Source organism: Somniosus microcephalus, chromosome 11 (assembly GCF_052327205.1).
Source record: "Somniosus microcephalus isolate GS21.2 chromosome 11, FLI_Smic_1.0, whole genome shotgun sequence".
Taxonomy (NCBI): Eukaryota; Metazoa; Chordata; class Chondrichthyes; order Squaliformes; family Somniosidae; genus Somniosus; species Somniosus microcephalus.
Window position 1 is genome coordinate 202512477 of NC_140997.1, and position 19717 is coordinate 202532193.

At 44.0% G+C, this 19717-nt stretch overlaps 1 protein-coding gene across 5 annotated transcripts in view; it reads right to left on the bottom strand.

Annotated features, from left to right (window-relative positions):
- Nucleotides 1-19717, bottom strand: part of hdac11 (histone deacetylase 11) — a 125127-nt gene that overhangs the window by 50091 nt on the left and 55319 nt on the right. For all 5 annotated transcript variants that reach the window (XM_086001707.1, XM_086001708.1, XM_086001709.1 and 2 more), the window contains 2 exons: nt 2870-2912; nt 484-560 (listed from right to left, as the gene is read on the bottom strand). In XM_086001707.1, the coding sequence (XP_085857833.1) occupies nt 484-560; nt 2870-2912 (120 nt within the window). The remainder of the gene's footprint in view (nt 1-483; nt 561-2869; nt 2913-19717) is intronic.

Here is a 19717-nt window from a genome sequence, read left to right on the forward strand (position 1 = left end):
TATACAGTGCTCTGCTCTGACCATACATCAAGTATTCTGTGGAGTTTTGATCACTAAGACACAAGTGAGGTTCAAAACTCTGGAGGTAAGACCGTTCCCTGGTGTGGGAGGACTGGGTTATACAAAAAGATTGGGAAAATGTGGTAGTTAGTAGTTTAGCATCAGTGTTACAGGAACAAAGTAATTGGTGCATCTCTATTACTGTAATATTAGTGTTCATTTCAACAAAACCAAGAGCTAACAAAACATCCAATCCAGGAAGATATTTTTTTTTCCTTGGACCGATGGTCAGTCTGAGGATTTTACACTTAATAAAATTAATAATATTTGTATGGTAATAATCATTAAAATGCATTCTATAGTCATAACCAATTACAAGTAATAAGAGTTTCACCTTATAGATCCAATTAGTTTTCACATTTTGCAACATAGTATCTTATAGTCAGATACAAAATTTCACATTTATTTACTCTATAATCTCACCTTAATTGCCAAAGTTATGTCAGCGTAAGCACAAAACCCTCCTCCTTGTTCACTTGAGCAATGATGAAAGCCGCCACCTAATGGAAGGAAAACACCGATTATTATAAAACCTAAAAAGTTGAACTTTGTAATTGTTAAAATGTAATAAATGGTCTCTGCACAAGTTTATATTTAACACAAAATGATTAAATCAACTGAGGGGACTTACTGTAAAAATTAGAATTTAGGAATAATTAATATGTCTATTGGCACTTTGATATCAAAAACTATATTTTTAAGTGTCAAGAACAAGAACTAAGTGGATAGCAATGGAACATGGCTTTTCTGCAAGGAGTAAAGATGACCACATAACCTCATGCACAGTGAAGTCACAGATGAGTTGTGAAACGCTATGAGCGACAGGAAACTCTTTTTTTATCCAGCATCGACAGAACCAGCGTGGTGCCGGTTGATCAAAAAGTCCGGATTACAGAGAGCCCCGTACACGGCCACAGGTGCAGGAGTCCCGGTTACACGGCCACAGATCCAGGAGTCCCTGTTGCACGGCCACAGGTGCAGGAACCCCGGTTACACGGCCACAGATCCAGGAGTCCCTGCTGCACGGCCACAGGTGCAGGAACCCCGGTTACACGGCCACAGATCCAGGAGTCCCTGTTGCACGGCCACAGGTGCAGGAACCCCGGTTACACGGCCACAGATCCAGGAGTCCCTGCTGCACGGCCACAGGTGCAGGAACCCCGGTTACACGGCCACAGATCCAGGAGTCCCTGCTGCACGGCCACAGGTGCAGGAACCCCGGTTACACGGCCACCGATCCAGGAGTCCCTGTTGCACGGCCACAGGTGCAGGAACCCCGGTTACACGGCCACAGATCCAGGAGTCCCTGCTGCACGGCCACAGGTGCAGGAACCCCGGTTACACGGCCACAGATCCAGGAACCCCGGTTACACGGCCATTAATAGATAGTAAAACTTACCTGAACCTGCTCCTGAATTTTGCTGGTTAAGAGAGAATTCCGGATATTTAGGTGCCGGTTAAAAGAGAGTTTCCTGTATTTAAATTTAGCAAGGTGTCAACCTTGGCTCAGTGGCTCACTCAAAGCTGGAGTACATAATCCAGGTCGACACTCCAGTTCATCACGGAGGGAGTGCTGCACTTTTGGAGGTACCAGCTTTCGGTGGTTAAACCGAGGCACACTGTCTGTCCTCTCAGGTGGATGTAAAAGATCCCATGGAACAATTCAAAGAGCAGCAATGTTCCAATGTTTGAGCCAACATTTATCCCTCAACCAATGTCACTAAAAACAGATTACCCGGTCATTTATCTCACTGCTACCTTTGGGCCCTTACTGTGCACAAGTTGGCTATGGCATGTTACAACAGTGACTATAGTTCAAAAGTAATCCATTGGCTGTGCAGCTCTTTTGGATATTCTGAAGACATAAAGGCAGGTTCTTCCTCTTTTTAGTATTCCAAAAATGTTTACTGGATGTTCTATTCCTAATTTGTTGTGAAAATGTGTTTATTAAAGGAATGTTCAAAGGAAGGCAGACTAAAATCATATTTGTGAACCTTACCTTGGAATATGTCAGCTTGAACGGTTTAACGGGTACTTCCCAAAAAAAATCCTTCAATAAATATCCTGGGAACTAAGACAAATGCAGCCACCACACTTCTCTCTAGACTGCTGTAGTGCTCTGAAATGATGTATGGTAATGCAAAGGTGCTAGGCAACAAATATAGCACTTCTTTGTCTTCAAAACAAACCAAAACTTTATGACATGGCATTTTTTACACAATTCATTGTGCTTGAAAAGGAAAATAGTCACTTTCATCACAACTGAACGGACATCTGGGATTAACAAACACAGCAGACACGATTAATCTTAAAAAAAAATCAAATAATTGAGCAAGTCATACAAATCTGGTTTCTGCAAGTCTTCTCTGGAGTATTTAAACTGCTGGTATTATTATAAGCCTGTAATAGTCGCCACAGTAGTAATTTTAGTCATTTGCCTGGGCGTACAGCAGAACAAATAATCAAGGTGACAAAGATGGCTGTTTCTACAGCTCATCAGTCAGCTAACTGAAATAAAAGAACAGCGGGAAAGTCTGATGAAATTTATTTGCAATAACAGAGCTTCTAATAGAAGATTACACTTTGTACAGTGTAACCTGATATTAGAAACTCTGCTATTACAATAAATTTCATCAAACTTTTTCTTTGCCTTTATATTCAGCTAGCTGACTGATGAACTATATAAAAAAAGCCCTCTTTGTCACTTTAGCAGTCCAGATTATTTGTTCTACAGTAAATTAAAATGCAAATCTAGATGACGTGCACATGGCCTACAGATATTTTCAGTAATTAAGTTTCTGCTACCTACCAACATTGATTGCCCATCCTCGTTCGATAGCAAGCTTCCCAGCCTAAACATTGGAAACAAATTATTACTGCAACAAAGCTTGCATGAAATAAATGATTCAAAAGAGCAACAGTAATGTAGACCAGCAGTTCATAAAACAATTTTACTTACAGTGTGGTCGATATTATGTATACTTTAGAAATAAACAAACAATCATCTACCAGCTATTTATTAATGCCAAAAAAATACAGAACTCGGTTTCAAGAATCACATTTCAGACATGCATTCATCAGTAACATTCACCTGTTAGGAACTATTAAAGCATGTCATAGAATCACAGAAACTTACAGCACAGAATGAAGCCATTCGGCCCGTCGTGCCTGTGCTGGCTCTTTGAAAGAGCCGTCGTGCTTAGTCCCACATCCCCGCTTTTTGTCCGTAACCCTGTAAGTTCCTCATCCTCAAGTACCTGTCCAACTCCCTTTTTAAAATTATTTATGGAATCAGCTTCCACCACCTTTTCAGGTAGAGTGTTCCAGATCCCAACAACTGAGTGAAAAAATTCTCATCTCCCCTCTAGATCTTTTTCCAATGATTATGAATCTACGACCTCTGGTTATTGACCCACTCGCCAAAGGGAATAATTTTTCTCTATCTACTCGATCAAAACCCCTCATCATCTTGAAAACCTCCATTAGGTCACCTCTTAACCTTCTCTGTTCCAAGGAGAACAGTCCTAACTTTTCCAACCTCTCCTCATAACTAAAGTCCCTCATCCCTGGTAACATCCTGGTAAACCTCCTCTGCACCCTTTCTAAAGCCTTTACATCTTTCCTGAAGTGTGGGGCCCAGAATTGTCCACAATACTCCAGCTGAGGCCTAACCAGTGATTTATAAATTTCTAGCATGATCTCTTTGCTTTTATATTCTATTCCTCTATTTATAAACCCAATTAACCCATATGCTTTTTTAATGACCTTATCAACGTGCCCTGCCACCTTTAAGGACTTGTGTATATGGACACCAAAGTCCCTCTGCTCATCTACACTTTTCAAAATTGTGCCATAAATCGTGCCATTTATAATATACTATCTTTCCATATTAGACCTCCCAAAGTGCATCACTTCATACTTCTCCGCATTGAACTCCATCTGCCATGCTTCTGCCCATTTCACCATCCTGTCTATGTCACCCTGAAGCCTATACTTATCCTCTCACTATCTACTACTTTGCCAAGTTTTGTATCATCTGCAAACTTTAGATTTTTGGGTATTAAGGGATTCAAGGGATATGGGGATAGTGCGGGAAGGTGGAGTTGAAGTCGATGATCAGCCACGATCTTATTCAATGGTGGAGCAGGCTCGAAGGGCCGAATGGCCTACTCCGGCTCCTATTTCTTATGTTCTTAATAATGCTGCTCCCTACATCCAAGTCTAGGTCGTTTATAAAAATTGCAAAGAGTAATGGACCCAAAACCTATCCTTGGGGAACACCACTGCAAACCACCTCCCAGTGTGAAAAACATCCAACCACCCTTTGCTTCCTGTCACGGAGCCAATTTTGTATCCATGCTGCTACTTTCCCCTTAATAACATCTTTTTAATACGCTTCCTATGTGGCACTTTGTCGAATGCCTTCTGAAAGGCCATACAACATCTACTGTACTATCTTGATTGAATTCTTTGATGAGGTAACAGAGAAAGTTAATCAAGTTAATCAGACACAATTTGCCTTTAACAAATCCATGCTGGCTCTCCTTGATTAACCCAAGCCTTTCCAAATGCAAGTTTATTTTGTCCCTGATAATGGTTTCCAATAACTTACCCACCACCAAGGTTAGACTGACTGGCCTGTGGGTTCCTGCTTTATTCCTCTCCCCTTTCGTGAATAGTGGTATAACATTAGCAACCCTCCAGCACTACTCCTGTATCCAATGAAGATTGAAAGATTGTGACCAACGCCTCTACTATTTCTACCTTGGCTTCTTTCAGCAACCTAGGATGCATTCCATCTGAACCAGGTGACTTACCAACCTTCAGTGATGCTAATCTTTTTAGTATGTCTTTATCTATTACTATCCTGTCCATAACTTGCCTCTCCTCTTTTAGTGAAACCATCACATCATCCGCTTCCTTTGTGAAGACAGATGCAAATACAGCCATCTATATTAAAAACAATGATGGTCTCAAGATTCCAAAGGTACTGTACTTGTAACTGACACTGTGAATGTAACATTTATGACTAATTGATTGCAATGGGACTGCGCCGAACATTACATGATAGCCCCCCACCACTGAACCCTCAGTAGTGCAAAAACTATCCCTTCCTGAAAAAAAAAATCAATCACAGTACTGGGCCACCCAAAACAAGCAATGTCGAGTGGAACTTGTGTATTAAATACCGCAGTGAAGTGAAATGAAGCCTCATGAATTCAAACACCACCCATAAAAATTCGACAGATGTTCAGCGGATCTGAACACATAGGTACGCAGGTTAAGAAACTGTAAAAGCTTGCCAGGAAGCTACTGAACGCACAGAAGGAATATTTTTTTTTTTTTTTAAAAGAGATAGCTGAAATGTTGTATCGCACGTTAAAAACATATTCAACCAAACCCCTCCACCCCATCTTACTTTGCTGTTCACCCAAACTTCAAATTTATCAATATCTCTTTTGCCTAACCATTACTGAGCAAAGTCATAGTACCACGACACGAATAGCAGACAACTTGCTCCACAACTGATCACACTCATTGAGCCTCAGGTAGCAGTCTCCAAACTGAAATCAGCATACGTACTCCCAAAACACGCACAGTAGACCCGTAATTAGAGAGATGTGAACCCAAACCACAGGCAGCAAAGCGCTATACGCCCTCATAAAGTGGTACATGAAATAAATGAAAGAACTTCAAGCAGAATCAACCCCAAGGCTGGGAGTTTCCACCTTGGGTGTAAGTTAGACAAATTTAGCCATTATTCATGAACATCAGCCACAGCATGTTTAGGAACCTGCAATTGGGAAGCTTTTCACTTTTCAATGTGACTTCAACTTATGCCATTAAGAAACAGAAAATACAAAACAGGTCTCAGTGAGGATAATTTAAAAAAACTCAAAAAATTGCAAATAAAAGAACAGAAAAAATTACTTTGTTTCCTGCTGCGCCTGAAAACCTGGTCACAATGTTGAGAGACTCCCGAACAAACGCAATTGGAGAAAACTCGCACGAGAGTCAGAAGCGTGACCAGTTTTGTGGGCGGAGATTCGTTCAGACGGAGGATTTGATGGACGGACATGAAAGATCAAGGCGACTTGGACGATTGTAGTTACACGCTTAGCTCACTTACACCCAGAATTCCGCAATCGTTTAAGCCATGTAATTTGTATGCACCCAGATTGTGGGTGTATCTGGGCATAAATGCAGAGGTTCTTTTTATTAGCCAATGTGAATATAAAGTGATTTGAAGTATAATTTAAGGTAACGTAATGTGTTTAGTCCAGTGCACTAGTGCTAATGACTGCCAAGCACTGGTCAGGTGATCAAAACTCATTCTCTAACTGTTAGCTTTTTCTTCTAGGAAATAATTGTAGGAACCATATTTGGCTGAAATCAAAAGGTGACCAGTGTACAGGCCCAAAACATTAATACTGAGTCTACAAATATCAGTGTGAACTGTGCAACACTTATTGAAAGCTTTTTCGTAGTTTTAAACTTCACACAAATACATACAAAGCAGTAGTATGAGATCTTTACTGATCTGCTCCAATAGCGATTTTTTTTATTCCACGGCTCTAAGAGAGAATAGCGAAAGGGATTGCAAAATTTCTCCAAAGATTAATACTGATTTTCATAAAGATCAGCATTATTCCTCCAGCAACTCTAATGTGGAGAAAGACTACATTTACACAGAACCAATTTCAGCCTTACAGAATTTTGTTTATATTGCCTGACTCAAATAAAGACTCAAGACCAGAGCGCGACCTCAGTGCAGGAGTACAGAAAAGCATAAAACCCCATTTCATAGAAACAATGAAGATAGGAGCAGGAGTAGGCCATTCGGCCCCTCGAGCCTGCTCCGCCATTTAATGAGATCATGGCTGATCATCCAAATTCAGTACCCTGTCCCTGCTTTCTCCCCATATCCCTTGATCCCCTTAGCCTTAAGAAATATATCTAACTCCTTCTTGAATAGATTTAATGAATTGGCCTCAACTGCCTTCTGTGGTAGAGAATTCCACAGGTTCACCACTCTCTGGGTGAAGGAATTCCTCCTCATCTCAGTCCTAAATGGCTTACCCCTTATCTTTAGACTGTGACCCCTGGTTCTGGACTCCCCCGCCATCGGGAACATCCTTCCTGCATCTAGTCCTGTTAGAATTTTATAAGTTTCAATGAGATCCCCTCTCATTCTTCTAAACTCCAGCGAATATAAGCCCAATCGACCCAATCTCTCGTCATACGTCATTCCTGCCATCCCAGGTACGAGTCTGGTGAACCTTCGCTGCACTCCCTCCATGGCAAGAACATCCTTCCTCAGATAAGGCGACCAAAATTGCACACAATACTCAGTGTGGTCTTACCAAGGCCCTGTACAACTGCAGCAAGGCATCCTTGTTCCTGTACTCGAATCCTCTCGCTATGAAGGCCAACATACCATTTGCCTTCTTAACCGCCTGCTGCACCTGCAAGCTTACCTTCAGCGACTGGTGCACAAGGACACCCAGGTCGCGTTGCACTTCCCCTTCTCCCAATCTATTGCCGTTCAGATAATAATCTGCCTTCCTGTTTTTGCCACCAAAGTGGATAACCTCGCATTTATCCACATTATACTGCATCTGCCCAATCACCCAACCTGTCCAAATCATACTGGAGTTTCACTGCATCCTCCTCACAGCACACACGCCCAACTAGCTTTGTGTCGTCTGCAAACTTGGAGATATTACATCTAGTTCCCTCATCTAGATCAATATATATTGTGAATAGCCGGGGTCCTAGCGCCGATCACTACGGTACCCCACTAGTCACTGCCTGCCACTTGGAAAAAGACCCGTTTATTCCAACTCTTCCACTTAGTAAATTTTAAATCTTTTGAGAGCACTGGGATAGTCCACATTTAAAGCATATCCAAAGATGAAGCGGTGGGTGCTGCTCACTGTAGCTGTGCTCAACAATACTCGAAGTAAAGAGGCTATTCACCATCCTGCTACCAGTTAATGGTCGTAGAAATGGATGGCTGGGTGATGGGGTGAAATACAACAAAACCCGAGTATATGTAGACACCAGAGCCAGGTCAGTGCTGGAAGTCTGCGGGAGGGAGCAGAGCCAGAGAGGTTGGGGTGTGTTTGAGAGTGAGCAAAAGGGCAACTGGAGCAAAGCTGGACCCATATGTAGGGTGGCAGTGAATGTGGGAGTGGTAGAGTGTGGGATTAAAGCTCCTTAAAAGAGTCCAAGGCTCTTGGAAGCCCAGGCCTATTGACATCAACATGCTGTAAATGAAGTTGCAGGTTTGCGTAGGTAATTTCTTAACCAATTTACTCCTAGGAGTTTGAAAATACACTCAACTCAAAATTTACAACATTTAAAGCAACACTTAATAAAAACATTCCTCTCAGTCTGAGCCTCGATGAGGACCGTCACAGTAGCCATACTTGGGAGAATTGTTTTGGTTCTTTAAAAGTGATTGCGACATGGTCGTGTTTTTTTGCTGTAATGTGACTGGAGCGAAAATTAAAATTAGGGAAAAAGGTCTTGAGTTGTTACCAAGTAGAAAGAAGAAAAACAAACTTAAACACTTAACCAGTGAAAAAGTGGCCTATGACTCAAAAGAAGAGACTTAGATTTATATAGCGCCTTTCATGACCACCAGATGTCTCAAAGCACTTTACAGCCAATGAAGTACTTTTTGGAGTGGCGTCACTATTGTAATGTGGGAAACACGGCAGCCAATTTGCGCACAGCAAGCTCCCACAAAAAGCAATGTGATAATGACCAGATAATCTGTTTTTTGTTATGTTGGTTGACAAAAGACATGACATAGATGACAGACTTGACATATATAAATCTCTCACACACACAATTTTATTGTAAAGATATTGTTGAGGAACTACTTCACTAATAAAACAAACGTCTTGAAAACTGGGGAAACTTTAGTTCCTAAAATGTTGGGTGGGAATTTCCTGGAGACTTGCTGCATTGGAATGGTGTATCTACAACATGGGGTGTTTTTCAGTTCAAAAGTCCCAGGAGACTATGCTGTGGGTTACGCATTATTCACGCTATACTATACTTTCCTTGGGAATTTTGCACCCCTCCACCAAAACCCTTGCTGAAACAGTGAAAAGTTGATCATAACTCCGCCTCCATTCATGTCAATAGCGATTGCAAATTTCCTTGATTTTCACGAGTTTTCTCGCCGCAGCCACTAAACTGAAAAATAGTTGTGCAGGTGGGCCCTTGGTTGTCTGGGAGGACCATTAAAGTTGTGGAGCTTCACCTCTGCAGGCTGGAGTTGATCGCTCGGATTTTTCTCTCTGCTTCTCTCATACTGAGATCTACAGTTTTGCCATCCAGAGTCCTGTATCTAAAGGTGATGCTTTCAGAGGCCCCCAACCCTCTCATTCGGTAGGTCAAAGGATTGCAATGGCCTTTCCACTGGGCAATCCTCTATTATGCATTATTAGGGACAAAGAGGAGAAGGAGCAGGAGCAGAGGCATAACAGGTGAGGCACCATAGCCGGAGACGACACCGTAACTATTCCCCACCGCTTGGGAATGAATGTTATACCAGCAGCTGTCAGAGGATCTGTGTGCGCACAGACTGTGCTTCACCAGAGAAGCCATTGGTGACTTGTGAAATGGAATGTGATCATGACCTTTAATTTCTACAGCTCCGGTTCCTTCAAGTCAAGTCCTGTACAACGTCAGCCAGGGAGATACGAGGGCCTGCATATGACAGGTAGCAGAGGCTCTCTTCCACAGGGCATCGGACTTCATCAAATAGGACATGTCCCCCGCGGAGCAGAGACAAGGCTATCAACTTCCACAGGCTTGCTAGCTTCCCCAGGTTGCAGCGGGCTATCGCGGATGCCCACGTGGTACTGAAGGCTCCACAAGGACCCTGGCACATTTATCAACGGGAAGGGGTTGCCACTCATAAAATGTGCAAATTGTCTGCTATGGTCAGCAAAGGATCCTGTGTGTAGATTCTAAGTTATGCCGCCTTTGTTGTTCGCTTTGCCGCCGTCTATGAATTATTCAGCCGCCAGGGACAAGGAGGCAGATTGATCCTGGGGAACAAAGCCTGAAGCCATCGTTCCACGTCACGACAAATGCAGCACAAGACAGATACAACCTTGCACACGCAGCAATCTAGCAGGTGGTAGAGTACCATGGGGGTGCTGAAAGTTTGCTTCATGCACCTGAAAGGTTGGGGGGGGGGGGGGGGGGCGGTGGCGGGATGGGGCGGAGAGAAAAGATGTCCTACAGCAAACCCCCTATTAAAAAAAAAATGGAGAAAATTTGTAGTGGTGTGCTGTGAACTGCTCAATTGCACCCTGCAGAAAGTGCTCAGCCTGGACCTGGCAAATGAGAAACCAGTGGAACCGGAGGATCCCGACCTGCATGTCCCCGAACCTAGGGGTGGTGGCCCCTCAGAGGATTCCACGCTGACAACTGCCAGTGGCACAGGTCTTTGGCCAGTGATCACCCCCAACCCAACCCTCATAATACCCCTCCATCAAACCCACCGAATCAAGTGGCAGTAGGAACTCAAGTAATGAGAAGCAAGATAATTTAACAAGTATCAGAACTTTTATTCATATTAAACTTCCAGTCAACAAACAAAATCAGTGGAAAAAGTGCTGAAAAACTAGCTGCACTAAACTTATTACTGACAACATCTGAAAAACGTTTATTCAACAAGATGCAAAGACAGAAAATTGAACGGTTTTCAAATTGGAAACGCAGATAGCTTGGTTCATACATAAAGCAGCATTGCTGGGTAGCAATGCAGCAGGTAAACTGTTAACAGTTCAAACACTCAGTGCAGCATATTTACATTATTGTAAAAGGAGATGGCTGTGGACTGAAAGCCCAGGATCAGTAACAGTGGTGAGGTAGCAAGGTATCAAGCTGTGCAAAGTATTGCATAGATTCTGTGACAACAGGTTAAATATATTTTTGTTTATTAATAAAGACATTTTCTCAAACTGGCCTGTGTAACTGCTTTTAAAGAACATAAAAATATTTACAGTAGTAAAGAGTTAAACAACAAAAAAGGTGCAAAAGGAACCAGAGAGCGAGAAGGAGCAGGAGGAGGTGGACTTTACAGGCAGGCGAGCACCCTACTTCCTCAAGACACCGCGTTTCTCCCGCCCCCACATCCCTAGGACCAAGACTGTTGCTGGCTCGGGGGCATGGGCATCAGCAGCAGGGTTGAGGTCTCAGCCAGACACCAAAGGCCCTTAACAACCTTCTGGCCAAAGGTAGCCATCTCGTGCTATAATCCCTGGAAACCACTGTTGACCACAGCTGTCAACAGGCAAAAGTGATGGTCGATGGACCCCAGAGCTCAAGTATTTGCAATGCTCTTGATGCTTCCTTCTTTTCAGCTGCGGATCCCTGAAGTACTCTTCAGATGCCTTCTCAGTCCTCGTTCACTGTTGACCCTTCCTCAATGGAGACTGGGGCACATTACCCCCTCTTCTGACCCCCCCTGCCCCGTCAGACTTACGCAGCTGGTAAGGCAGGTGCATCTGCTGCAGAGTGGGAGGGGCCAGGAGTTGGTGAGGAGGCTGCACTCTGGAGCGAGGAAGGGTGCCTTGGTCTCCTCTCTCCTGCACTTCAGCACCCTCACGGTGCTATGTGGGGATGGAAAGGCCCATGTCCCTTCTCCCAACTTCACCCCTGGGGCTGCTCTACCTCCTCCTCCTCATCCTTGTTCTCCTGTTCTGTTGCCCACGCCCCTCGGCTTTGCAGACCTCTATGGATCTGTAGGAAGACAAAAGGTTAGAATGGTGCAGCTGTCCATCCTCAGGTGCAGCCCTGGGGTGGAGACAAAACAAGGGCTCACCTCGCGCCGAGCTGATGCCAGAAACCTCAGCACATGCCACAAGCAAGGCATTGTGACTTCCCTGCATCAGGAGGGCACTCTCCTCATGCCGTCAGTGCTTTGAAGGCAGCAATCCCCCTGCTGGTTGCCCTGAACTCACGCACAATATGTGCCAATTTGCTCCGTGAAGAGAAAACGGAATATAGAAGTGCACAGGACATTGACAGCCTTCGAGTGGTGCAGGTGTCAGGGGATCAGCTTGTTTGGGGGCTCTGCTACTTAGTTGCCACTTTCTCAGGGCACTTTGCAGACATTGCAATGAGTCCTTGAGCAGGGACATGCTTCTGTCCAAATCAACTACAGACCACTTTTAAAAGCCCGTCACCCAGGGTCAACAGATTCAAAGAGATGGTCAACACATTGGCTGCTGGGAACCGACCAGAGTATACAAACACATCTGGCCTGAAAGCAGCTGCAAATCCTGCATGTCAAATTCCTGAATCAAATGGCCAACTCCTATTTGGCACCTGCTGCTGACAGACCATCTTGAGCTTTTAAACAAGTCTTTCCTTTTAAACAGCACGAAACAAAATCAGAACATGCTGGAAACACTTAGGAGAAGAGACAGCAACTGCAAAGAAAGAAACAGCTGCAGTAATTTGGTTTGGTTTGCAGGCAGAGTTAGTTACCTTGCCTGCCAAGTCAGGTCATTGTACTTTTTCCAGCACTGGTTCCCTGTCCGTGGCATTCACGCCACAACCACCTCCTCCCACACAGCCAGGTTTCCTCCTCAGCGTCCCCAGTAACCACTCACAGCACCTTTCTACCTTATGGAGGGGGGCCTGCAGGTCCTCGTCCCCGAAGTTTAGAACTCTCTTCTTTATCTCATCTTGCAACATTTCTGCAAAAATTGGGGTGGTCAGACACCTGGTTACTTTTTTTTTTTTTTACAGCACTTTTCAACTAAAATGAGCTGTTTTAAATAACTTAGTTATTTCAGATATGACAAATAAAGGATTCTGACACTTACCTCACACTCCCAAGCCTCACTGTGAGGAATGACGTCTGATCCGAGCTTTTTATATAGAGGCATGTGATTGAATTGGCAATGCTGTTTGAGGTCCTAGATTCGCCATTATGCTCGCTGCGGTGTATTGAAATTACTTTTCCAGGAAATGTTGCCGTAAATTCGCAACGAGACGATCGGGCTGTAAAACGGCGTAATTAATGGCGCTGTTCCACGAAATTCTGTACTGTTATTAAATCTGTAACCAAATACCAGCAGTGATTTCTCCTGCACAAGTACTTGATATGCTTTCCCCACACAAAGCGTCTTCTGTTTTCTCTCTTGGGAAAACATTTATCCTTGACCTTTGAGGACTACAGAATAAAAGAATGAGAAACACTGCTACCATTGCAATATGTAGACTGTTAACCTACATGCATAACCTCTGATAAACACCACATAAAATTAAGACAAGATAAATTCTTGCTTTAATATTGTTAAACCATTATCAAGACTACATTAAATAGGCATAAAAACATTAGTCACAAAGTTCTCAAAATTCAAGTAAAACAAGCTGAAAACTAGTGAGACCTGTCAAACGTTGCAATGAAACATACTACAACAACAACTTGTATTTATACAGGCACTGCACAGGAGTATTTTAAGACAAAAAATTTGACACGAGCCACATAAGGTTAAATTAGACCAGGTGGTAGGTTTTAAGGAGTGTCTTAAAGGAGGAAAGAGAGGTAGAGAGGCGGAGAGGTTTAGGCAGGGAATTCCAGAGCTTAGGGCCTAGGCAACAGAAGGCACGGCCACTAATGGTTGAGCGATTATAATTAGGGATGTTCAAGAGGGCAGAATTAGAGGGGCGCTGATATCTCCGGGGGGGGCGGGGGGGGGGCGCGCGGGGGGGTTGTAGGGCTGAAGGGGAATAGAGATATTTAGGGGCGAGGCCATGGAGGGATATGAAAACAAAGAAGGGAATTTTGAAATCGAGGTGCTGCGTAACCATCGCCAACGTAGGTCAGCTAGTACAGGGGAGATGGGCGAACGGGACTTGGTGTGAGTTACGACACGGGCAGCCGGGTTTTGGATGACCTTAAGATTACATAGGGAGGAATGTGGGAGGCCAGCCAGGAGTGCATTGGAATAGTCAAGTCTAGAGGTAACATAGAGATAGGAACAGGAGTAGGCCATTCGGCCCTTCGAGCCTGCTCCGCCATTCAATGAGATCATGGCTGATCCTCGTCTGAGATCATAGCTGATCTTACCAGTTCAGTACCCCGTCCCCGCCTTTTCTCCGTAACCCTTAATCCCCTTAGCCTTCAGAAATATATCCAATTCTCTCTTGAAAATATTTATTGAATTAGCCTTCACAGCCCTCTGTGGCAGGGAATTCCACAGGCTCACCACTCTGAGTGAAGAAATTCTTCCTCATCTCTGTTTTAAATGATTTGCCCGCTATTTTTAGACTGTGGCCCCTGGTTCTGTGCTCCCTGGCCATTGGAAACATTCTCTCTGAATTCAGCCTGTCCAGGCCTGCCATAATTTTATATGTTTCGATGAGATCCCCTCTCAATCTTCTAAACTCCAGTGAGTACAAGCCCAAACTATTTAATCTCTCTTCGTAGGTCATTCCCGCCATTCCAGGTATCAGCCTGGTGAATCGCCGTTGCACTCTTTCCATGGCAAGAACATCCTTCCGCAGATGGGGCGACCAAAACTGTACACAATACTCCAGATGCGGTCTCACCAGCACCTTGTACAGCTGTAGTAAGGTATCCCTATTCCTATACTCGAACCCCCTTGATATGAAGGCCAACATACCATTTGCCTTCTTAATCGCCTGTTGCACCTGCATGCTCTCCTTCAGTGACTGGTGCACAAGAACACCCAGGTCCCTCTGCACTTCCCCATCTCCCAATCTATTGCCATTTAGATAATAATCTACCCTCCTGTTTTTACCCCCAAAGTGGATAACCTCGCATTTATCCACATTATAGTGCATCTGCCACGTATCCGCCCATTCCCCCAACCTGTCCAAATCGCACTGTAGCCTCCTGACATCCTCATCAGAGCCCACCCCTCCTCCTAGTTTAGTGTCGTCAGCGAATTTGGAAATATTGCATCCAATTCCCTGATCCAGATCATTTATATATATTGTGAACAGCTGGGGTCCCAGGACAGATCCTTGCGGCACCCCGCTGGTCACTGCCTGCCACTCTGAAAACGAGCCGTTTATTCCAACTCTCTGTTTTCTATCCGCCAGCCAGTTCTCTATCCACGTTAATACTTTGCCCCCAATCCCATGAGCCTTAATTTTGCATGACAATCTTTTGTGTGGAACCTTATCGAAGGCTTTCTGGAAGTCAAGGTACACCACATCCACTGGCTCTCCCCCATCTATTTTACCAGTTACTTCCTCAAAAAATTCCAGCAGATTAGTCAAACACGATTTACCCTTTGTAAATCCATGTTGACTCTGTCCGATCCTTTCCCCATTTGTCAAGTGCTCCGCTATTTTATCCTTAATAATGGACTCTAGCATTCTGCCCACAACCGATGTAAGGCTTACTGGTCTATAATTCCCTGCTTTCTCTCTACCCCCCTTTTTAAATATTGGGGTAACATTAGCTACCCTCCAATCCACGGGTACTGTTCCCGAGTCAATGGAGTTCCGGAAGATGATCCTTAGAGCATCTGCTATCTCCAGGGCCACCTCCTTAAGTACCCTAGGATGTAGTTTATCAGGCCCCGGGGATTTGTCGGCCTTCAGTCCCCTCAACTTACCCAACACCATATCCCTAGAGATACTAATTTCTGTCAGCTCCTCCCTCTCATTAGTCCCTATGTTTGCCGATATTCCTGGGAGGTTATTTGTGTCCTCCTTTGTGAATACAGAACCAAAGTATGAGTTTAATTGGTCTGTCATTTCCTTATTCTCCATTATATATTCTCCCGAATCGGACTGCAGGGGACCGACTTGGGATTTTACCAGTCTTTTCCTCCTGATATACCGATAAAAGCTTTTGCAGTCTGTCTTTATTTTTGCTGCAAGTTTACTTTCGTATTCTATTTTCCCCTTCCTGATTAATCCCTTTGTCCTCTTCTGCTGTATCCTGTACTGCCCCCAATCTTCCGGTCTGGTGCTTTTTTTGCCAGTTGATATGCCCTTTTTTTGATTTTATGGGCATGGATGAGGGTTTCAACAGCTGATAAGCTGAGGCAAGGGCGGAGACGGACAATGTTGCGGAGGTGGAAGTAGGCGGTCTTTGTTATGCTGCGGATATGTGGTCGGAAGCTCATTTCAGGGTCAAATATGACACCAAGGTTGCGAACAGTGTGGTTCAGCCTTAGACTGATGTTAGGGAGAGGGATGGAATCAGTGGCTAGGGAACTCAGTTTGTGGTGGGGACCGAAATGAATGGCTCTGGTCTTCCCAATATTTAATTGGAGAAAATCTTTGCTCATCCAGAACTGTATGTCGGACAAGCAGTCTGACAATTTAGAGACCATGGAGGGGTTGAGAGAAGAGGTACTTAGGTAGAGCTGGGTGTCGTCAGCATACATGTGGAAACTGACGCTGAGTTTTCGGATGATGTCACTAAGGGGCAACATGTAGATGAGAAATAGGAGGGGGCCAGGGACAGATCCTTGGGGGACACCAGAGGTAATAATGTAGGAGTGGGAAGAGAAGCCGTTGCAGGTGATTCTCTGGCTATGATTTAGATAAGAATGGAACTAGACGAGTGCAGTACCACCCAGCTGGACAACGGTGGAGAGGCGTTGGAGAAGGATGGAGTGGTCAACCATGTCAAAGGCTGCAGAGAAGTTAAGAAGGATAAGGAGGGATAGTTTACCTTGGTCACAGTCACAAAGGATGTCATTTGTGACTTTGATGAGAGCCATTTCAGTAATGTGGCAAGGGTGGAAACCTGATTGGAGGGATTCAAACATGGAATTGTGTGAAAGATGGGCATGGATTTGGGAGATGACAACACGTTCAAGGACTTGACAGGAAAGGGAGGTTGGAGATGGGGCAGTAGTTTGCAAGGACAGAGGGATCAAGGGTTGGTTTTTTGAGGAAGGGGTGCTGACGGCAGATTTGAGGGAGAGGGGGACAGTACATAAGAACATAAGAAATAGGAGCAGGAGTAGGCCAATCGGCCCCTCGAGCCTGCTCCGCCATTCAATAAGATCATGGCTGATCTGATCCTAACCGCCAATCTATTATCACAGAACCATCTCCTGAATCTAACAGAATTAGACACACGAAATAGGAGCAGGATCAGGCTACACGGCCCCTGGGCCCGCTCCGCTACCCACAGGGCCATGTCCGATCCGAACCTAGACTCATGCCCAAATTCCTGCCCGCTCCTCGTAACCCTTAATTCCCTTTACTTCTAGGAAACTGTCTATTTCTGTTTTAAATTTATGTAATGATGTAGCTTCTACAGCTTTTTGGGGCAGCATATTCCATGGACCTACCACCCTCTGAGTGAAGTAGTTCCTCCTCATCTCAGTTTTGAAAGAGCAGCCCCTTATTCTAAGACTATGCCCCCTAGTTCTAGTTTCACCCATCATCGGGAACATCCTCCCCGCATCCACCCGACCCAACCCCTTCACAATCTTATATGTTTCAATAAGATCGCCTCTCATTCTTCTGAACTCCAATGAGTAGAGTCCCAATCTACTCAACCTCTCCTCATATGTCCATCCCTTCATCCCCAGGATTAACCGAGTGAACCTTCTTTGTACTGACTCGACAGCAAGTATGTCTTTTCTTAACTATGGACACCAAAACTGTATGCAGTATTCCAGGTGCGGTCTCACCAATACCTTGTACAACTGAAGCAATACCTCCCTATTTTTATATTCTATCCCCCTAGCAATGAAAGCCAACATTCCATTGGCCTTCTTAATCACTTGCTGCACCTGCATACTAACCTTTTGAGTTTCGTGCACCAGGACCCCCAGATCCCTTTGTACTTCAGTACTTTCCAGTTTCTTGCCATTAAAGATAATAACTTGCTCTACGATTATTCCTGCCAAAGTGCATAACCTCAAACTTTCCAGTATTGTATTCCATCTGCCAAATCTCTGCCCACTTACTTAGCCTGTCTATGTCCCCTTGCAGGTTTTTTATGTCCTCCTCACTCACTACTTTCCCTCCCATCTTAGTATCATCTGCAAACTTTGATATGTTATACTCGGTCCCCTCCTCCAAATCGTTAATATAGATTGTAAAGAGCTGGGGACCCAGCACTGACCCCTGCGGAACACCACTAGTTACTGATTGCCAGTCTGAGAATGAACCATTTATCCCAACTCTCTGCCTTCTGTTAGATAGCCAATCCTCTATCCATGCCAGAATATTACCCCCAATCCTGTGATTTTTTTATCTTAAGCAATAATCTTTTGTGTGGCACCTTGTCAAATGCCTTTTGGAAGTCTACACTACGTCCACTGGTTCCCCTTTATCCACCCTATATGTTACTTCCTCAAAGAACTCCAGCAAATTTGTCAAACATGACTTCCCCTTCATAAAACCATGCTGACTTTGTCCTATTAAATTATGATTATCCAAATGTCCTGTTACTGTCTCCTTAATAATGGATTCCAAAATTTTACCTACCACAGATGTTAGGCTAACCGGTCTATCGTTTCCAGCCTTCTGTCTACTGCCCTTTTTAAATAAGGGTGTTACATTTGCAGTTTTCCAGTCTGCAGGGACCTTTGCTGAGTCCAGGGAGTTTTGGAAAATTATTACTAATGCAGCCACAATCCCTACCGCCACTTCCCTCAAGACCCTAGGATGTAAGCCATCAGGTCCAGGTGATTTATCCGCCTTGAGTCCCATTATTTTACCGAGTACCACTTCCTTAGTGATTTTGATCGTGTTTAGCTCCTCCCCCCCCTATAGCCCCCTGTTTGTCCAGTGTTGGGATATTCTTAGTGTCCTCTACTGTAAAGACTGATACAAAATATTCATTCAGTGTTTTTGCCATCTCCATATTTCCCACCATTAATTTCCCGGTCTCAGCCTCTAAGGGACCAACATTTACTTTAGCCACCCTTTTTCTTTTTATATAACTATAAAAACTCTTACTATCTGTTTTTATATTTTTTGCTCATTTACTTTCATAATCTATCTTCCCTTTCTTAATCAATCTTTTTGTTATTTTTTGCTGTCTTTTAAAGACTTCCCAATCCTCTATCCTCCCACTAGATTTGGCTACCTTATATGCCCTTGTTTTTAGTCGAATACTATCCTTCATTTCTTTACTTAGCCACGGATGGCTGTCTTTTCTTTTACACCCTTTTCTTCTCAGTGGAATATATATTTTTTGGAAGTTGTAAAATAACTCCTTAAATGTACACCACTGATCATGTATCGTCTTACCCTTTAATCTATTTTCCCAATCCACTCTACTCAATTCCGCTCTCATACCTTCATAGTCTCCTTTATTCAAGCTTAGCACGCTTGTTTGAGATCCAACCTTCTCACCCTCTAATTGAATATGGAATTCAACCATGTTATGGTCACTCATTCCAAGGGGATACTTTACTGGGACATTTTTAATTAATCCTGTCTCGTTACACAGGACCAGATCTAAGGTTGCTTGCCCCCTGGTCGGTTCAGTTACATACTGCTCAAGAAACCCATCCCTGATACACTCAATGAACTCATCCTCAAGGCAGCCCTGCCCAATTTGATTTGTCCAATTAATATGATAGTTAAAATCCCCCATAATTATAGATGTTCCCTTATTACAAGCCTCAACTATTTCCTGATTGATACTCCGTCCAACAGA